At 37.0% G+C, this 15,966-nt stretch overlaps 1 protein-coding gene and 1 non-coding gene across 2 annotated transcripts; one reads left to right on the top strand and one right to left on the bottom strand.

Moving 5' to 3' along the window:
• Positions 1-7,719: 7,719 nt before the first annotated feature.
• On the bottom strand, positions 7,720-7,826 carry LOC148294205 (small nucleolar RNA R71). The gene has a single exon (XR_015836143.1). It is a non-coding gene; the product is annotated as a small nucleolar RNA R71 (small nucleolar RNA).
• A 919-nt stretch (positions 7,827-8,745) lies between these two features.
• Positions 8,746-14,310, top strand: LOC148294204 (uncharacterized). The gene is made up of 4 exons (XM_088253328.1): positions 8,746-9,799; positions 11,339-11,474; positions 12,087-12,229; positions 14,300-14,310. Exons 1-4 carry the CDS (start codon positions 8,746-8,748, stop codon positions 14,308-14,310), a joined length of 1,344 nt encoding a protein of 447 aa, XP_088109454.1.
• Positions 14,311-15,966: the final 1,656 nt, after the last annotated feature.

Here is a 15,966-nt window from a genome sequence, read left to right as displayed (position 1 = left end):
CCAAGTTTGGGGCTCGATCCGAAATCAATAGGTGTGAGAAATTGGGCAATTCAAGTTCAACGGCAGTTCGTTCCTAATTGGAGTGGTTGGTGTATTCCATACTTCTAGCGATTGGATTTCACTCAAAACTCACCAAATGACTCCTCCCACCATATTATGATGTTGCACAAGTTTGGGGTTCGATCCGAAATCAATAGGTGTTAGAAATTGGACAATTCAAGTTCAACGGCAGTTCGTTCGTAATGGGAGTGGTTGGTGTATTCCATACTTCTAACGATTGGATTTCACTTAAAACTCACCAAATGACTCCTCCCACCATATTATGATGTTGCCCATGTTTTGGTCTCGATCCGAAATCAATAGGTGTTCCAAATTGGACAATTCAAGTTCGACGGAAGTTCGTTCCTATCTGGAGTGGTTGGTGTATTCCATACTTCTAGCGATTGGATTTCACTCAAATCTCACCAAATGACTCCTCCCACCACATTATGATGTTGCCCATGTTTTGGGCTCGATCCGAAATCAATAGGTTTTCCAAATTGGACAATTCAAGTTCAACGGCAGTTCGTTCCTAATTGGAGTGGTTGGTGTATTCCATACTTCTAGCGATTGGATTTCACTCAAAAGTCACCAAATGACTCCTCCCACCATATTATGATGTTGCCCAAGTTTGGGGCTCGATCCGAAATCAATAAGTGTTCCAAATTGGATAATTCAAGTTCAACGGCAGTTCGTTCCTAATTGGAGTGGTTGGTGTATTCCATACTTCTAGCGATTGGATTTCACTCAAATCTCACCAATTGACTCCTCCCACCATATTATGAAGTTGCCCAAGTTTTGGGCTCGATCAGAAATCAATAGGTGTTCCAAATTGGACAATTCAAGTTCAACGGCAGTTCGTTCCTAATTGGAGTGGTTGGTGTATTCCATACTTCTAGCGATTGGATTTCACTCAAAACTCACCAAATGACTCCTCCCACCATATTACGATGTTGCCCAAGTTTTGGGCTCGATCCGTAATCAATAGGTGTTAGAAATTGGACAATTCAAGTTCAACGGCAGTTCGTTCCAAATGGAAGTGGTTGGTGTACTCCATAGTTCTAGCGATTGGATTTCACTCAAAACTCACCAAATGACTCCTCCCACCATATTATGATTTTGCCCAAGTTTGGGGCTCGATCCGAAATCAATAGGTGTGAGAAATTGGACAATTCAAGTTCAACAGCAGTTCGTTCCTAATTGGAGTGGTTGGTGTATTCCATAATTCTAGCGATTGGATTTCACTCAAAACTCACCAAATGACTCCTCCCACCATATTACGATGTTGCCCAAGTTTGGGGCTCGATCCAATATCAATAGGTGTTCCAAATTGGACAATTCAAGTTCAACGGCAGTTCGTTCCTAATTGGAGTTGTTGGTGTATTCCAAACTTTTAGCGATTGGATTTCACTCAAAACTCACCCAATGACTCCTCCCACCATATTACGTTGTTGCCCAAGTTTGGGGCTCGATCCGAAATCAATAAGTGTTCCAAATTGGATAATTCAAGTTCAACGGCAGTTCGTTCCTAATTGGAGTGGTTGGTGTATTCCATACTTCTAGCGATTGGTTTTCACTCAAAACTAACCAAATGACTCCTCCCACCATAGTATGATGTTGCCCAAGTTTTGGGCTCGATCCGAAATCAATAGGTTTTCCAAATTGGACAATTCAAGTTCAACGGCAGTTCATTCCAAATTGGAGTGGTTGGTGTATTCCGTACTTCTAGCGATTGGATTTCACTCAAAACACACCAAATGACTCCTCCCACTATATTATGATGTTGCCCAAGTTTTGGGCTCGATCCGAAATCAATAGGTGTTCCAAATTGGTGTTCGAAATCGGACAATTCAATTTCAACGGCAGTTCGTTCCCAATTGGAGTGGTTGGTGTATTCCATACTTCCAGCAATTGGATTTCACTCAAAACTCACCAAATGACTCCTCCCACCATATTATGATGTTGCCCAAGTTTGGGGCTCGATCCGAAATCAATAGGTGTGAGAAATTGGACAATTCAAGTTCAACGGCAGTTCGTTCCAAATTGGAGTGGTTGGTGTATTCCACACTTCTAGCGATTGGATTTCACTCAAAACTCACCAAATGACTCCTCCCACCATATTATGATGTTGCCCAAGTTTTAGGTTCGATCCGAAATCAATAGGTGTGAGAAATTGGACAATTCAAGTTCAACGGCAGTTTGTTCCTAATTGGAATGGTTGGTGTATTCCATACTTCTAGCGATTGGATTTCACTCAAAACTAACCAAATGACTCCTCCCACCATATAATGATGTTGCCCAAGTTTCGGGCACGATCCGAAATCAATAGGTGTTCCAAATTGGACAATTCAATTTCAACGGCAGTTCGTTCCTAATTGGAGTGGTTGGTGTATTCCATACTTCTAGCGATTGGATTTCACTCAAAACTAACCAAATGACTCCTCCCACCATATTATGATGTTGCCCAAGTTTTGGGCTCGATCCGAAATCAATAGGTGTGAGAAATTGGACAATTCAAGTTCAACGGCAGTTCGTTCCTAATTGGAGTGGTTGGTGTATTCCATACTTCTAGCGATTGGATTTCACTCAAAACTAACCAAATGACTCCTCCCACCATATTATGATGTTGCCCAAGTTTTGGGCTCGATCCGAAATCAATAGGTGTTCCAAATTTGACAATTCAAGTTCAACGGCAGTTCGTTCCTAATTGGAGTAGTCGGTGTATTCCATACTTATAGCGATTGGATTTCACTCAAAACTAACCAAATGACTCCTCCCACCATATTATGATGTTGCCCATGTTTTGGGCTTGATCCGAAATCAATAGGTGTTCCAAATTGGACAATTCAAGTTCAACGGCAGTTCGTTCCTAATTGGAGTGGTTGGTGTATTCCATACTTCTAGCGATTGGATTTCACTCAAATCACACCAAATGACTCCTCCCACTATAATATCATGTTGCCCAAGTTTTGGGCTCGCTTCGAAATCAATCGGTGTTCCAAATTGGACAATTCAAGTTCAATGGCAGTTCGTTCCTAATTGGAGTGGTTGGTGTATTCCATACTTCTAGCGATTGGATTTCGCTCAAAACCCACCAAATGACTCCTCCCACCATATTATGGTGTTGCCCAAGTTTTGGGCTCGATCCGAAATCAATAGGTGTGAGAAATTGGACAATTCAAGTTCAAAGGCAGTTCGTTCCTAATTGGAGTGGTTGGTGTATTCCATACTTCTAGCGATTGGATTTCACTCAAAACTCACCAAATGACTCCTCCCACCATATTATGGTGTTGCCCAAGTTTGGGGCTCGATCCGAAATCAATAGGTGTGAGAAATTGGACAATTCAAGTTCAACGGCAGTTCGTTCCTAATTGGAGTGGTTGGTGTATTCCATACTTCTAGCGATTGGATTTCACTCAAAACTCACCAAATGACTCCTCCCACTATATTATGATGTTGCCCAAGTTTTGGGCTCGATCCGAAATCAATAGGTGTTCGAAATTGGACAATTCAAGTTCAACGGCAGTTCGTTCCAAATTGGAGTGGTTGGTGTATTCCATACTTCTAGCGTTTGGATTTAAGTCAAAACTCACCAAATGAATCCTCCCACCATATTATGATTTTGCCCAAGTTTTGGGCTCGATCCGAAATCAATAAGTTTTCCAAATTGGACAATTCAATTTCAACGGCAGTTCGTTCCTAATTGGAGTGGTTGGTGTATTCCATACTTCTAGCGATTGGATTTCACTCAAAACTAACCAAATGACTCCTCCCACCATATTATGATGTTGCCCAAGTTTTGGGCTCGATCCGAAATCAATAGGTGTGAGAAATTGGACAATTCAAGTTCAACGACAGTTCGTTCTTAACTGGAGTGGTTGGTGTATTCCATACTTCTAGCGATTGGATTTCACTCAAAACTCACCAAATGACTCCTCCCACCATATTATGATGTTGCCCAAGTTTGGGGATCGATCCGAAATCAATAGGTGTGAGAAATTGGACAATTCAAGTTCAACGGCAGTTCGTTCCTAATTGGAGTGGTTGGTGTATTCCATACTTCCAGCGATTGGATTTCACTCAAAACTCACCAAATGACTCGTCCCACCATATTATGATGTTGCCCAAGTTTGGGGCTCGATCCGAAATCAATAGGTGTTCCAAAATGGACAATTCAAGTTCAACGGCAGTTCGTTCCTAATTGGAGTGGTTGGTGTATTCCATACTTCTAGCAATTGGATTTCACTCAAAACTAACCAAATGACTCCTCCCACCATATTATGATGTTGCCCAAGTTTTGGGCTCGATCCGAAATCAATAGGTGTTCCAAATTGGACAATTCAAGTTCAACGGCAGTTCGTTCCTAATTGGAGTGGTTGGTGTATTCCATACTTCTAGCGATTGGATTTCACTCAAAACTCACCAAATGACTCCTCCCATCATATTATGATGTTCCCAAGTTTTGGGCCTGATCCGAAATCAATAGGTGTTCGAAATTGGACAATTAAAGTTCAACGGCAGTTCGTTCCTAATTGGAGTGGTTGGTGTATTCCATACTTCTAGCGATTGGATTTCACTCAAAACTCCCCAAATGACTCCTCCCACCATATTATGATGTTGCCCAAGTTTGGGGATCGATCCGAAATAAATAGGTGTGAGAAATTGGACAATTCAAGTTCAACGGCAGTTCGTTCCTAATTGGAGTGGTTGGTGTATTCCATACTTCTACCGATTGGATTTCACTCAAAACTCACCAAATGACTCCTCCCACCATATTATGATGTTGCCCAAGTTTGGGGCTCGATCCGAAATCAATAGGTGTGAGAAATTGGACAATTCAAGTTCAACGGCAGTTCGTTCCTAATTGGAGTGGTTGGTGTATTCCATACTTCTAGCGATTGGATTTCACTCAAAACTAACCAAATGACTCCTCCCACCATATTATGATGTTGCCCAAGTTTTGGGCTCGATCCGAAATCAATAGGTGTTCCAAATTGGACAATTCAAGTTCGACGGCAGTGCGTTCCTAATTGGAGTGGTTGGTGTATTCCATACTTCTAGCGATTGGATTTCACTCAAAACTCACCAAATGACTCCTCCCACTATATTATGATGTTGCCCAAGTTTTAGGCTCGATCCGAAATCAATAGGTGTTCCAAATTCGACAATTCAAGTTCAATGGCAGTTCGTTCCTAATTGGAGTGGTTGGTGTATTCCATACTTCTAGCGATTGGATTTCGCTCAAAACTCACCAAATGACTCCTCCCACCATATTATGATGTTGCCCAAGTTTTGGGCTCGATTCGAAATCAATAGGTGTGAGAAATTGGACAATTCAAGTTCAACAGCAGTTCGTTCCTAATTGGAGTGGTTGGTGTATTCCATACTTCTAGCGATTGGATTTCACTCAAAACTCACCAAATGACTCCTCCCACCATATTATGATGTTGCCCAAGTTTGGGGCTCGATCCGAAGTCAATAGGTGTTCCAAATTGGAGAATTCAAGTTCAACGGCCGTTCGGTCCTAATTGGAGTGGTTGGTGTATTCCATACTTCTAGCGTTTGGATTTCACTCAAAACTCACCAAACGACTCCTCCCTCCATATTATGATGATGCCCAAGTTTTAGGCTCGATCCGAAATCAATTGGTGTTCGGAATTGGACAATTCAAGTTCCACGGCAGTTCGTTCCTAATTGGAGTGTGATGAGTACATAATTATCACATTTGTTATCCCTACATTATATTTGTTAGTAACTAATTTTTTTTAATTTGATATTATTTTGTGTGTTTATCTCTTTGTAGCTAGACTTTGAGGTTCATTGGCTATGTTCATACCCACCACACATAAAAGAGTAAGAAAGAAAAACATGAAGTGGATGAAGCAACAAACAAGACTTAATGGAAGTAAACAATTGTTGTTTGGATGGTGGCTTGAGAAGATTTGGAATCATGGAATAATAAATTTATGAGTGCAGCAAATTAAATGAAGAATGAAGATAGAAGGTGCCGCACTTAGCCAAAATAAAAGAGATTGAATAACAAAAGCAAGAGGAAGTGGAGTCATCAACACAATGAATTAAGCAAAAGGAAGCATTTGATGGCAATTGACGGGTGAAACACTTGGTAGTAGCAATGTGGAATAATAGTTTAATCAAAGCAAGTTGCAACATGAGCAGTTCCCATTCTCTATAAATAGAGTGTTGCCATAGAAGGAAAATACACCAAGCTCACAATCTTCTCTTGAGCTCTCTCTCCTTCCTCCAATTCTTCTAGTTCTAAATTTCTGTTTTATTTTTATTTTATGGGGAACTAACTCCCTAGCTAAGGCTAGGGGGAAAGCTTTTAATATTAGTGTGTAATTGTTATTAGTTTGATCCAAACTTAAGCTCTAATGTGAATTTGTAGTTTTTTGTTCAAATGGAATTTGTAGTTTTCTTTTTAATTAATTGATGAATGTTTGATAATCTATTTCATGGGTTCAATCATGTTTTTCCCATTGTGTAGTAAAAACTTTCATGCTTTTAAAAGAGAAGAGAATTACTAAAGATTAATAGAATTTCGATGAAGTTTATTTTTTGATAGTTTGTTGCCAATGGTACAAGTTATGCTTAGAATACTTCTAAAGGAAATTAAAAAGAGCTTTAATTATTTTGAACAACTACAGTGGAAAATATTTTGTGGATCAAATTATTAAGAGTTGCATGCTTATGTTAAAAGTGGAACCCCAATGCCTTAGTGTTTTAATCAATTAAATTTTCTCTAAATCAAATCTTGCATAAATCTACCTCTCAATCATAATTGTTCTTTTTCATCTCTGTTATTTTCTTTACACTGCTCTCTGTGGATACGACACTCGGACTTCCGAGCTACACTGCTATACGACATCTCCCTTGGGTTTTGCAAAGTGGTGCGAACAAATTGGCGCCGTTGCCGGGGAGCGGCTGGTCAAAGAGTACAGAGATCCCCTTGGTCAGAGGTTTGCTGGTTATGTGAAATTCTTCACATATGGTACACTCTTTCCAACTTTCATCTTATTGTTAATAATTTATTTATTTTTTAATTTTTTGTTTTATTTTATTTTTGTTTTTGTTTTTTTATATTTATTTATTTACTTTATGCGACCTAGAGATCATCTAGGAAGGTTTGTCAAAAAGTCTGAAACTGTTAATTTAGAACATTCTGCTTCAACTTCTTCAACTGAAATATCCAACAAATCTGAAAGCATGGCAGCAATTGTGAATGATGAACAAGAAATTGCGAATAATGAACAAATGGTTAATGCTCAGATTGTGAATGATGAAATAAGAGAAGTAGTTGCACCTAGAACTTTAGAGACATTTTTGCATCCTATTCGTGCACCAAATCCTTCATGCATCATGTTTCCACCTAACATGCCAAATTATGATTTCAAACCTGGAATGATTCAACTGCTTCCCATTTTTCATGGCATGGAAAGTGAAAATCCTTATGTGCATGTGAGGGAATTTGAAGAGGCTATTGGCACTTTTTACAATGTTCAACTTGATAGGATTAATTTCATAAGGTTGAAATTTTTTCCTTTTTCCTTAAAAGAAAAGGCTAAAAGTTGGTTGTATTCATTAAGGGCTAGATCCATAGGTTCTTGGAGGGAAATGACTCAAGCATTTTTTAACAAATATTTTCCAAATCACAAGACAATTGCTCTTAAGAAAAGAATCTCAAATTTCTCTCAAAAAGAAAATGAAACTTTGTACCAAACTTGGGAAAAATTTAAAGAGCTTTTGAATTTGTGCCCACACCATGGCTTTGAAAACTGGCGTCTTGCTAGTTATATCTATGAGGGACTTCTCCCTCGTGATCGCCAATTTGTTGAGTCTATGTGTAATGGAAATTTTATGCAAAAAGACCCTGATGATGCCCTAGAATTTTTGGATGAAATTGCTGAAAAAGCTCATCAATGGACTGTCCCCAGTCTAGTTGAAACCACTGATCGTTCAAGAATTGTCACATCTTCTACTAATAAAGGAATTTACCAATTAAAAGAAGAAGATGATTGGAAATTAAAATTTGAGGTTTTGACTAAAGAGATAGCTGCTTTGAAAACGGAAAAATCAAATTTGCCTCAACCTGTTTTTCAAGCTGATGTTAATCAAGTATGTGATTCTTGTTATGAGATTGGTCATACTGTTAAAAACTGCCCAATTTTTCAGGAAATGAAAGGAGCTTATGAGGAGCGTTGTGCTACCGTTGGAAACTTCAAACAACAGTATTCTCCTTTTTCCAACACTTACAATCCAGCAACAAGGAATTATCCAAACTTTCGTTGGAGCAATGATTCACAACCTCAAGTAAGTGATAGAAATTCTTTCAATCATCAGTTTCCTGCAACTAATACATTTAATGCTAGACCTTCTTTGAGCGATACTCTTCAAGCATTTATGCAGGAACAACAGAAGCAAAATCAAAGGTATGATACCTTGTTTGGTCAAATGGTTGAAGAAAATAAAGAAATTAAAAGCCAAATTTCTAAATTGACAAATTCTTTTGCAATAAATGAAAAAGGAAAATTTCCTTCTCAAACTCAACCAAATCCAAAGAATGTTAATTCGTGTGAAACCTCAATTGAACATGCTAAGTCTGTCATTGCTCTTAGAAGTGGTAAAATAATTGATAACACACCTTCACCGAAGGAAGTTGAAAAATCTAAGAATAATGATAAACTTAACATGTCCAACTTGAATGAATCAAATGAATATCATTTTCCTGCTCCTTTTCCTCAAGCTTTAAATCCTCCAAAGAAATTGAATCAAAATTCTGAAATTTTGGATGTTTTTAAAGAAGTCAAAGTTAATATTCCTTTGTTAGATTCTATTAAACAGATCCCTTCTTATGCTAAATTTTTAAAAGATCTGTGCACTTTTAAAAGAAAGCATCAGGTGAAGAAAACTGCATTTTTGACTGAACATGTGAGTGCATTGTTGCAACATAAGGTCCCTCCTAAATACAAAGATCCAGGAAGTCCTACTCTTTCATGTGTAATTGGAAAAAATTACATCAATTGTGCTTTGCTTGATTTGGGGGCTAGTGTAAATTTATTGCCATATTCAGTATATTTGCAGTTAGGTCTTGGTGAATTGAAGCCCACAACAATGAAGTTGCAACTTGCTGATCGTTCTGTACGAGTGCCGAGAGGGGTAATTGAGGATGTATTGGTCCAAGTGGACAAATTTTACTACCCTGTTGACTTTGTTGTTTTGGATACACAACCTGTTTTGCATTCTGAAAATGAAATTCCTGTCATTTTAGGACGTCCCTTCCTTGCTACATGTGACGCACACATTAGTTGCAGAAGTGGGGTAATGAAACTCAGTTTTGGTAACATGACATTGGAAATTAACATTTTTAATGTTTTCAGGCGACCTTATGAAGATGATGATTGCGCAGTGGTGAACTTGATTGAAGCTCTTGTGCAAGATCAATTTGAGAAGACCAGTATTTCTGAACCTTTAGAGGATCTTTTATTGAATTCTAAAGAATCTGAATTACTTGAGGATCCGGAAATTGCTTATCTTAATTCATTATTTAATTCCTTGCAGGTTGATAAATGGACGCCAAGGTTTGAGAAGCTTCCACCTCAGAAGGAAAAGACATTGCCATCAAATGTGGAAGTTCCTAATCTAGAATTGAAGCCTTTACCCATGGGACTTAAACATGCATTCTTGGGGGCCAACAACACTTTTCCAGTGGTAATATCTTCTGAACTTGACTCTTTGCAAGAAGGTAAGTTACTTAATGTGTTGAATTCTCATAGATCTGCCATTGGTTGGACTCTTGCTGACATTAAGGGAATTAGTCCTCTTGTTTGTACTCATAAAATATTTTTAGAGGATGAAGCCAAGTCTTCCAGGGAGGCACAGCGTAGGTTAAACCCAATCATGAAAGATGTTGTTAAAACTGAGGTGTTGAAATTAATAGATGCAGGTATTATTTATTCCATCTCTGATAGTAAATGGGTAAGTCCTACTCAAGTTGTACCTAAGAAATCTGGCATAACTGTGGTTGAAAATGATAAAAATGAATTGATACCTACTAGAGTTGTTTCAAGTTGGCGCATGTGCATTGATTATAGAAAGCTAAATTCTGCAACTAGAAAAGACCATTTCCCTTTACCTTTCATTGATCAAATCTTAGAAAGGGTAGCCGGTCATGAATTTTATTGCTTCTTAGATGGATACTCAGGTTATTATCAAATTGAAATTGCCATTGAAGATCAAGAAAAAACTACTTTTACATGTCCTTTTGGTACTTTTGCTTTTCGTAGAATGCCTTTCGGATTATGTAATACTCCTGCTACTTTTCAAAGATGCATGATCAGTATTTTCAGTGATATGGTTGAGCAATTTCTTGAAGTTTTCATGGATGATATATCTGTTTTCGGTGATTCTTTTGATAATTGCTTGAGTAATTTGGAAAAAGTGTTGGTTCGATGCCAAGAGAAAAACTTTGTTTTAAATTGGGAGAAATGTCATTTTATGGTTTCTTCTGGAATTGTTCTTGGTCATATTGTTTCATCTAAAGGAATTGAAGTGGATAAAGCTAAAATTGAATTGATTTCAAAATTGCCAGTTCCAAAAACTGTTAAAGATGTCAGATCATTTTTAGGTCATGCTGGTTTTTATAGGAGATTTATTCAGAATTTTAGTGCAATATCTAGACCCTTGTGTAATCTCCTATTAAAAGACAGTAAATTTGAGTGGTCTGATTCATGTCAAAAGGCTTTTGATAAATTAATTGAATTGCTCACATCTGCTCCAATTATGCAACCACCTAACTGGACTTTACCTTTTGAAATTATGTGTGATGCCAGTGATTTTGCGGTTGGAGCTGTTTTGGGGCAAAGAAAGGATAAGAAGCCACATGTCATCCATTATGCAAGCAGAACCTTGAACAGTGCTTAGATGAATTATTCTACAACTGAAAAAGAACTCCTTGCTGTGGTATTTGCTTTGGATAAGTTTCGTTCTTATATAGTTGGATCACCTATTGTTATTTTCACTGACCATGCAGCTTTAAAATACCTTTTTGAAAAGAAAGATGCTAAAGCTCGACTGATTAGGTGGATCCTACTACTTCAAGAATTTGACATCACAATCAAAGACAAAAAGGGAGTAGAAAATGTAGTGGCTGATCATTTGTCTAGATTGAGTTTTGAGGATTCCATTGAAACATTGCCAATTAATGATTCTTTTCCAGATGAGCAATTATTTACTATTTCGGAATTACCTTGGTTTGCTAACATTGTTAATTTTCTTGCTACAGGTAAAATTCCATCTGATTGGACTGCTCAAGACAAGAGGAAATTTCTTACAGAGGTTAAAAATTTCTTTTGGGATGACCCCTATCTGTTTAAATACTGCCCTGATCAAATCATTAGGAGGTGTGTACCTGATAATGAAATCCATGCAGTAATTTCTTTTTGTCATAATGAAGCATGTGGTGGTCATTTTTCTGTAAAGAAAACCGCTGCAAAGATTTTGCAGTGTGGATTTTATTGGCCTACGCTTTTTAAAGACACTAATTCTTTTTGTCGAACTTGTGACCGTTGTCAAAAGTTAGGGGCAATTACCCGTAGAAATATGATGCCTTTGAACCCAATTTTGGTAATTGAAATATTTGATTGTTGGGGCATTGATTTTATGGGTCCATTTCCTATTTCTTTTGGATATCTTTATATCTTGGTTGGTATTGATTATGTTTCCAAATGGGTTGAGGCTGTTCCTTGTCGACATAATGATCATAAAACTGTTTTGCGGTTTTTAAAAGAAAACATTTTCTCAAGATTTGGAACACCTCGAGCTATAATAAGTGATGGGGGGAAACACTTTTGTAATAAACCTTTTGAGGCTTTAATGAAAAAATATGGTGTCACTCATAAAGTCGCTACCCCATATCACCCACAAACAAGCGGTCAAGTTGAACTTGCTAATCGGGAGATAAAACAAATTTTGGAAAAAACTGTGAGTCCTAACCGTAAAGATTGGTCTTTGAGATTAACTGATGCTTTATGGGCATACCGTACAGCATACAAATCCCCCATAGGGATGTCACCGTACAGACTTGTCTACGATAAGGCTTGTCATTTACCAGTTGAACTTGAACATAAGGCATATTGGGCAATTAAATTGTTTAATTTTGGTTTAAATAATGCAAGTTCGAATAGGAAGCTTCAGTTGAATGAGTTGGCAGAATTAAGGAATGATGCTTATGAAAACTCTCGAATTTACAAAGAGAAAATGAAGGTTTTTCATGATAGAAATATTTTGAGGAAAAACTTTGAACCATCACAGAAAGTTCTCTTATATAATTCAAGATTGCATATTTTTCCTGGTAAACTGCGTTCCAGATGGACAGGTCCATTTGTGGTCACAAAAGTTTTTCCTTTTGGAGCAGTAGAGATTGAGGATCCAAAGAATGGTAATGTTTTTAAAGTTAATGGTCAACGTCTTAAACCATTTTTGGAGAATTTTGTTTTGCAGGATGACACGATTCACTTGGAGAATCCTGTTTATCAGGATTGAATTTTCAGACTATCTTTACTTGGTATCATGCTCGACCTAATCGCTTCAAGGGGGAGCATTCCAATCCTTTCTCTTTACTTATTTGGTTATTATTTTAAGTTTTTTTTTTTTTTTTTTTAAATTTTTAAATAATTAAAATAATATGAGTTGACTTTTGGTAACTCCAGTGAGCGTCTCTGTCAATACAGTGTCTAGGAGTTCTTTAGGCGACACTTTCGGTGTCTAAGAAGTTTGGGTTTTAAGCGGGACCATTGTGACCCCTCCCACCTTCCCGGAACCCCTGGCTGTCTTTTCTGAGGCCCTTAACTGGTCATCCATGAGTTGCTTGTGTACTTGTGTGATTAAGGGTTCCTGTTTCTTTTGTTTGTTTGTTATTTGTTTTGTAATTGTATTTTCTATTTATTTTGTATTTTAATTTTTTTTTATTTTACTTTAATACCCTTCATTTGTTGTTATAACATTGCTTATTTCTAAGTTTTATACATTGAGGACAATGTTTCATTCAAGTTGGGGGGGGAGTGGAATTAGTTATCACAATTTGTTTCTAAAATTTTCTCCTTAAAAAAAAAAAAAAAAACCTCTATGCTTGTTGTCATCGAAATATATTTGCATTAAATTGAGATTTGATATTCATGCATGAGTTTAAAATTGAGAACACTTGAGCGATACGATAACTAATCCAGTCTTTAGTCTTTTTCATTTATTTCTACTTAATGAATGATTTATGAGCTAAGCTTTGAAAAATTCACACTCACACTAATGCGCTTGAGAAGATAGAGTTTGAGATTGATTGTATTTATCTTTGTTGTCTTAAAAAAAAAAAGAATAAAAAAGAATAAAAAGAGAACTTTCACTTAGTAACCGGGCCTCTTGCCTAATCAGTAGTGAGTGTTCGCGTCAAACCGTGAAGTTCTTTTTAAAAAAAAAAGAAAAAAAAAAAAAGCATGTGTGACTTGTTTAGCTTTGTAGCCTTTTTAACTCGAGTTATTAAGCTCATCGGGGTGTTTTAACACCTAATGCCTTAAAGCCTTTGTGTTTGAGAGTCATTGGCCTAACACTCGCTACATGGGTTAATTAGAAAGCTTAAGGGAGCTAAACATTGCACAGTCCACATAATAGCATGTATATATTTATTAAAAAAATAAAAAAAAATCTAAGATAGCAAGGATGGTGTGATTATGATTGAATTTTTGTCTTCTCAACTGTGTTAGTTCACTTTACACCAAAGCAAGCAAATGAAAAGTTTATTAATGGTGATAAATGACTTTGACTTTAGACTGGGAGAACTTAAAGTTTTGGATTTGTGTTCGCTCTTTTAAATTTGTTCATGAATTGAGAATCTTGGTTTTTGAGCTTTGACATTCTTGATGATGATTTGGCAGGAGAGTTACTTAAAATTTCAGATGTTTGGGGGTATCATCCCTGTAAACCCTCACGAGACTACAACTCGTCCACTAGGGCAACCTAGGGGTTTAAAGGCTTATTGCATGCGCTAAATGCAATCGAGATCCCTACGAAAGTGGCTTAGTTAGTTTTCATTTATGCTTAGTTTTTAATTTTAGTTTGCTCGAGGACTAGCAAATTATAGGTTTGGGGGTATTTGATGAGTACATAATTATCACATTTATTATCCCTACATTATATTTGTTAGTAACTAATTTTATTTAATTTGATATTATTTTGTGTGTTTATCTCTTTGTAGCTAGACTTTGAGGTTCATTGGCTATGTTCATACCCACCACACATAAAAGAGTAAGAAAGAAAAACATGAAGTGGATGAAGCAACAAACAAGACTTAATGGAAGTAAACAATTGTTGTTTGGATGGTGGCTTGAGAAGATTTGGAATCATGGAATAATAAATTTATGAGTGCAGCAAATTAAATGAAGAATGAAGATAGAAGGTGCCGCACTTAGCCAAAATAAAAGAGATTGAATAACAAAAGCAAGAGGAAGTGGAGTCATCAACACAATGAATTAAGCAAAAGGAAGCATTTGATGGCAATTGACGGGTGAAACACTTGGTAGTAGCAATGTGGAATAATAGTTTAATCAAAGCAAGTTGCAACATGAGCAATTCCCATTCTCTATAAATAGAGTGTTGCCATAGAAGGAAAATACACCAAGCTCACAATCTTCTCTTGAGCTCTCTCTCCTTCCTCCAATTCTTCTAGTTCTAAATTTCTGTTTTAGTTTTATTTTATGGGGAACTAACTCCCTAGCTAAGGCTAGGGGGAAAGCTTTTAATATGAGTGTGTAATTGTTATTAGTTTGATCCAAACTTAAGCTTTAATGTGAATTTGTAGTTTTTTGTTCAAATGGAATTTGTAGTTTTCTTTTTAATTAATTGATGAATGTTTGATAATCTATTTCATGGGTTCAATCATGTTTTTCCCATTGTGTAGTAAAAACTTTCATGCTTTTAAAAGAGAAGAGAATTACTAAAGATTAATAGAATTTCGATGAAGTTTATTTTTTGATAGTTTGTTGCCAATGGTACAAGTTATGCTTAGAATACTTCTAAAGGAAATTAAAAAGAGCTTTAATTATTTTGAACAACTACAGTGGAAAATATTTTGTGGATCAAATTATTAAGAGTTGCATGCTTATGTTAAAAGTGGAACCCCAATGCCTTAGTGTTTTAATCAATTAAATTTTCTCTAAATCAAATCTTGCATAAATCTACCTCTCAATCATAATTGTTCTTTTTCATCTCTGTTATTTTCTATACACTGCTCTCTGTGGATACGACACTCGGACTTCCGACCTACACTGCTATACGACATCTCCCTTGGGTTTTGCAAAGTGGTGTGAACAGAGTGGTTGGTGTATTCCATACTTCCAGCGATTGGATTTCACTCAAAACTCACCAAATGACTCCTCCCACCATATTACGATGTTACCCAAGTTTGGGGCTCGATCCAAAATTAATATGTGTTCCAAATTGGACAATTCTAGTTCAACGGCAGTTCGTTCCTAATTGGAGTGGTCGGTGTATTCCATACTTCCAGCGATTGGATTTCACTCAAAACTCACCAAATGACTCGTCGCACCATATTATGATGTTGCCCAAATTTGGGGCTCGATCCGAAATCAATAGGTGTTCCAAATTGGACAATTCAAGTTCAACGGCAGTTCGTTCCCAATTGGAGTGGTTGGTGTATTCCATACTTCTAGCAATTGGATTTCACTCAAAACTAACCAAATGACTCGTCCCACCATATTATGATGTTGCCCAAGTTTTGGGCTCGATCCGAAATCAATAGGTGTTCCAAATTGGACAATTCAAGTTCAACGGCAGTTCGTTCCTAATTGGAGTGGTTGGTGTATTCCATACTTCTAGCGATTGGATTTCACTCAAAACTCACCA

The sequence above is a fragment of the Prunus avium genome, chromosome 5 (assembly GCF_965620075.1).
Source record: "Prunus avium chromosome 5, drPruAviu1.hap1.1, whole genome shotgun sequence".
Taxonomy (NCBI): Eukaryota; Viridiplantae; Streptophyta; class Magnoliopsida; order Rosales; family Rosaceae; genus Prunus; species Prunus avium.
This window is presented reverse-complemented; position numbering and strand designations above follow the sequence as displayed.

What these genes read in the sequence shown, in the direction of transcription:
- LOC148294204 (XM_088253328.1), top strand. Translation starts at nt 8,746, where the DNA reads ATGTCCAACTTGAATGAATCAAATGAATATCATTTTCCTGCTCCTTTT. An exon ending in ACTTGACTCTTTGCAAGAAG is followed by an intron (nt 9,800 to 11,338) that starts GTAAGTTACTTA and finishes TTCTTGCTACAG; the next exon opens with GTAAAATTCCATCTGATTGG. An exon ending in AGGTGTGTACCTGATAATGA is followed by an intron (nt 11,475 to 12,086) that starts AATCCATGCAGT and finishes TGATGCTTTATG; the next exon opens with GGCATACCGTACAGCATACA.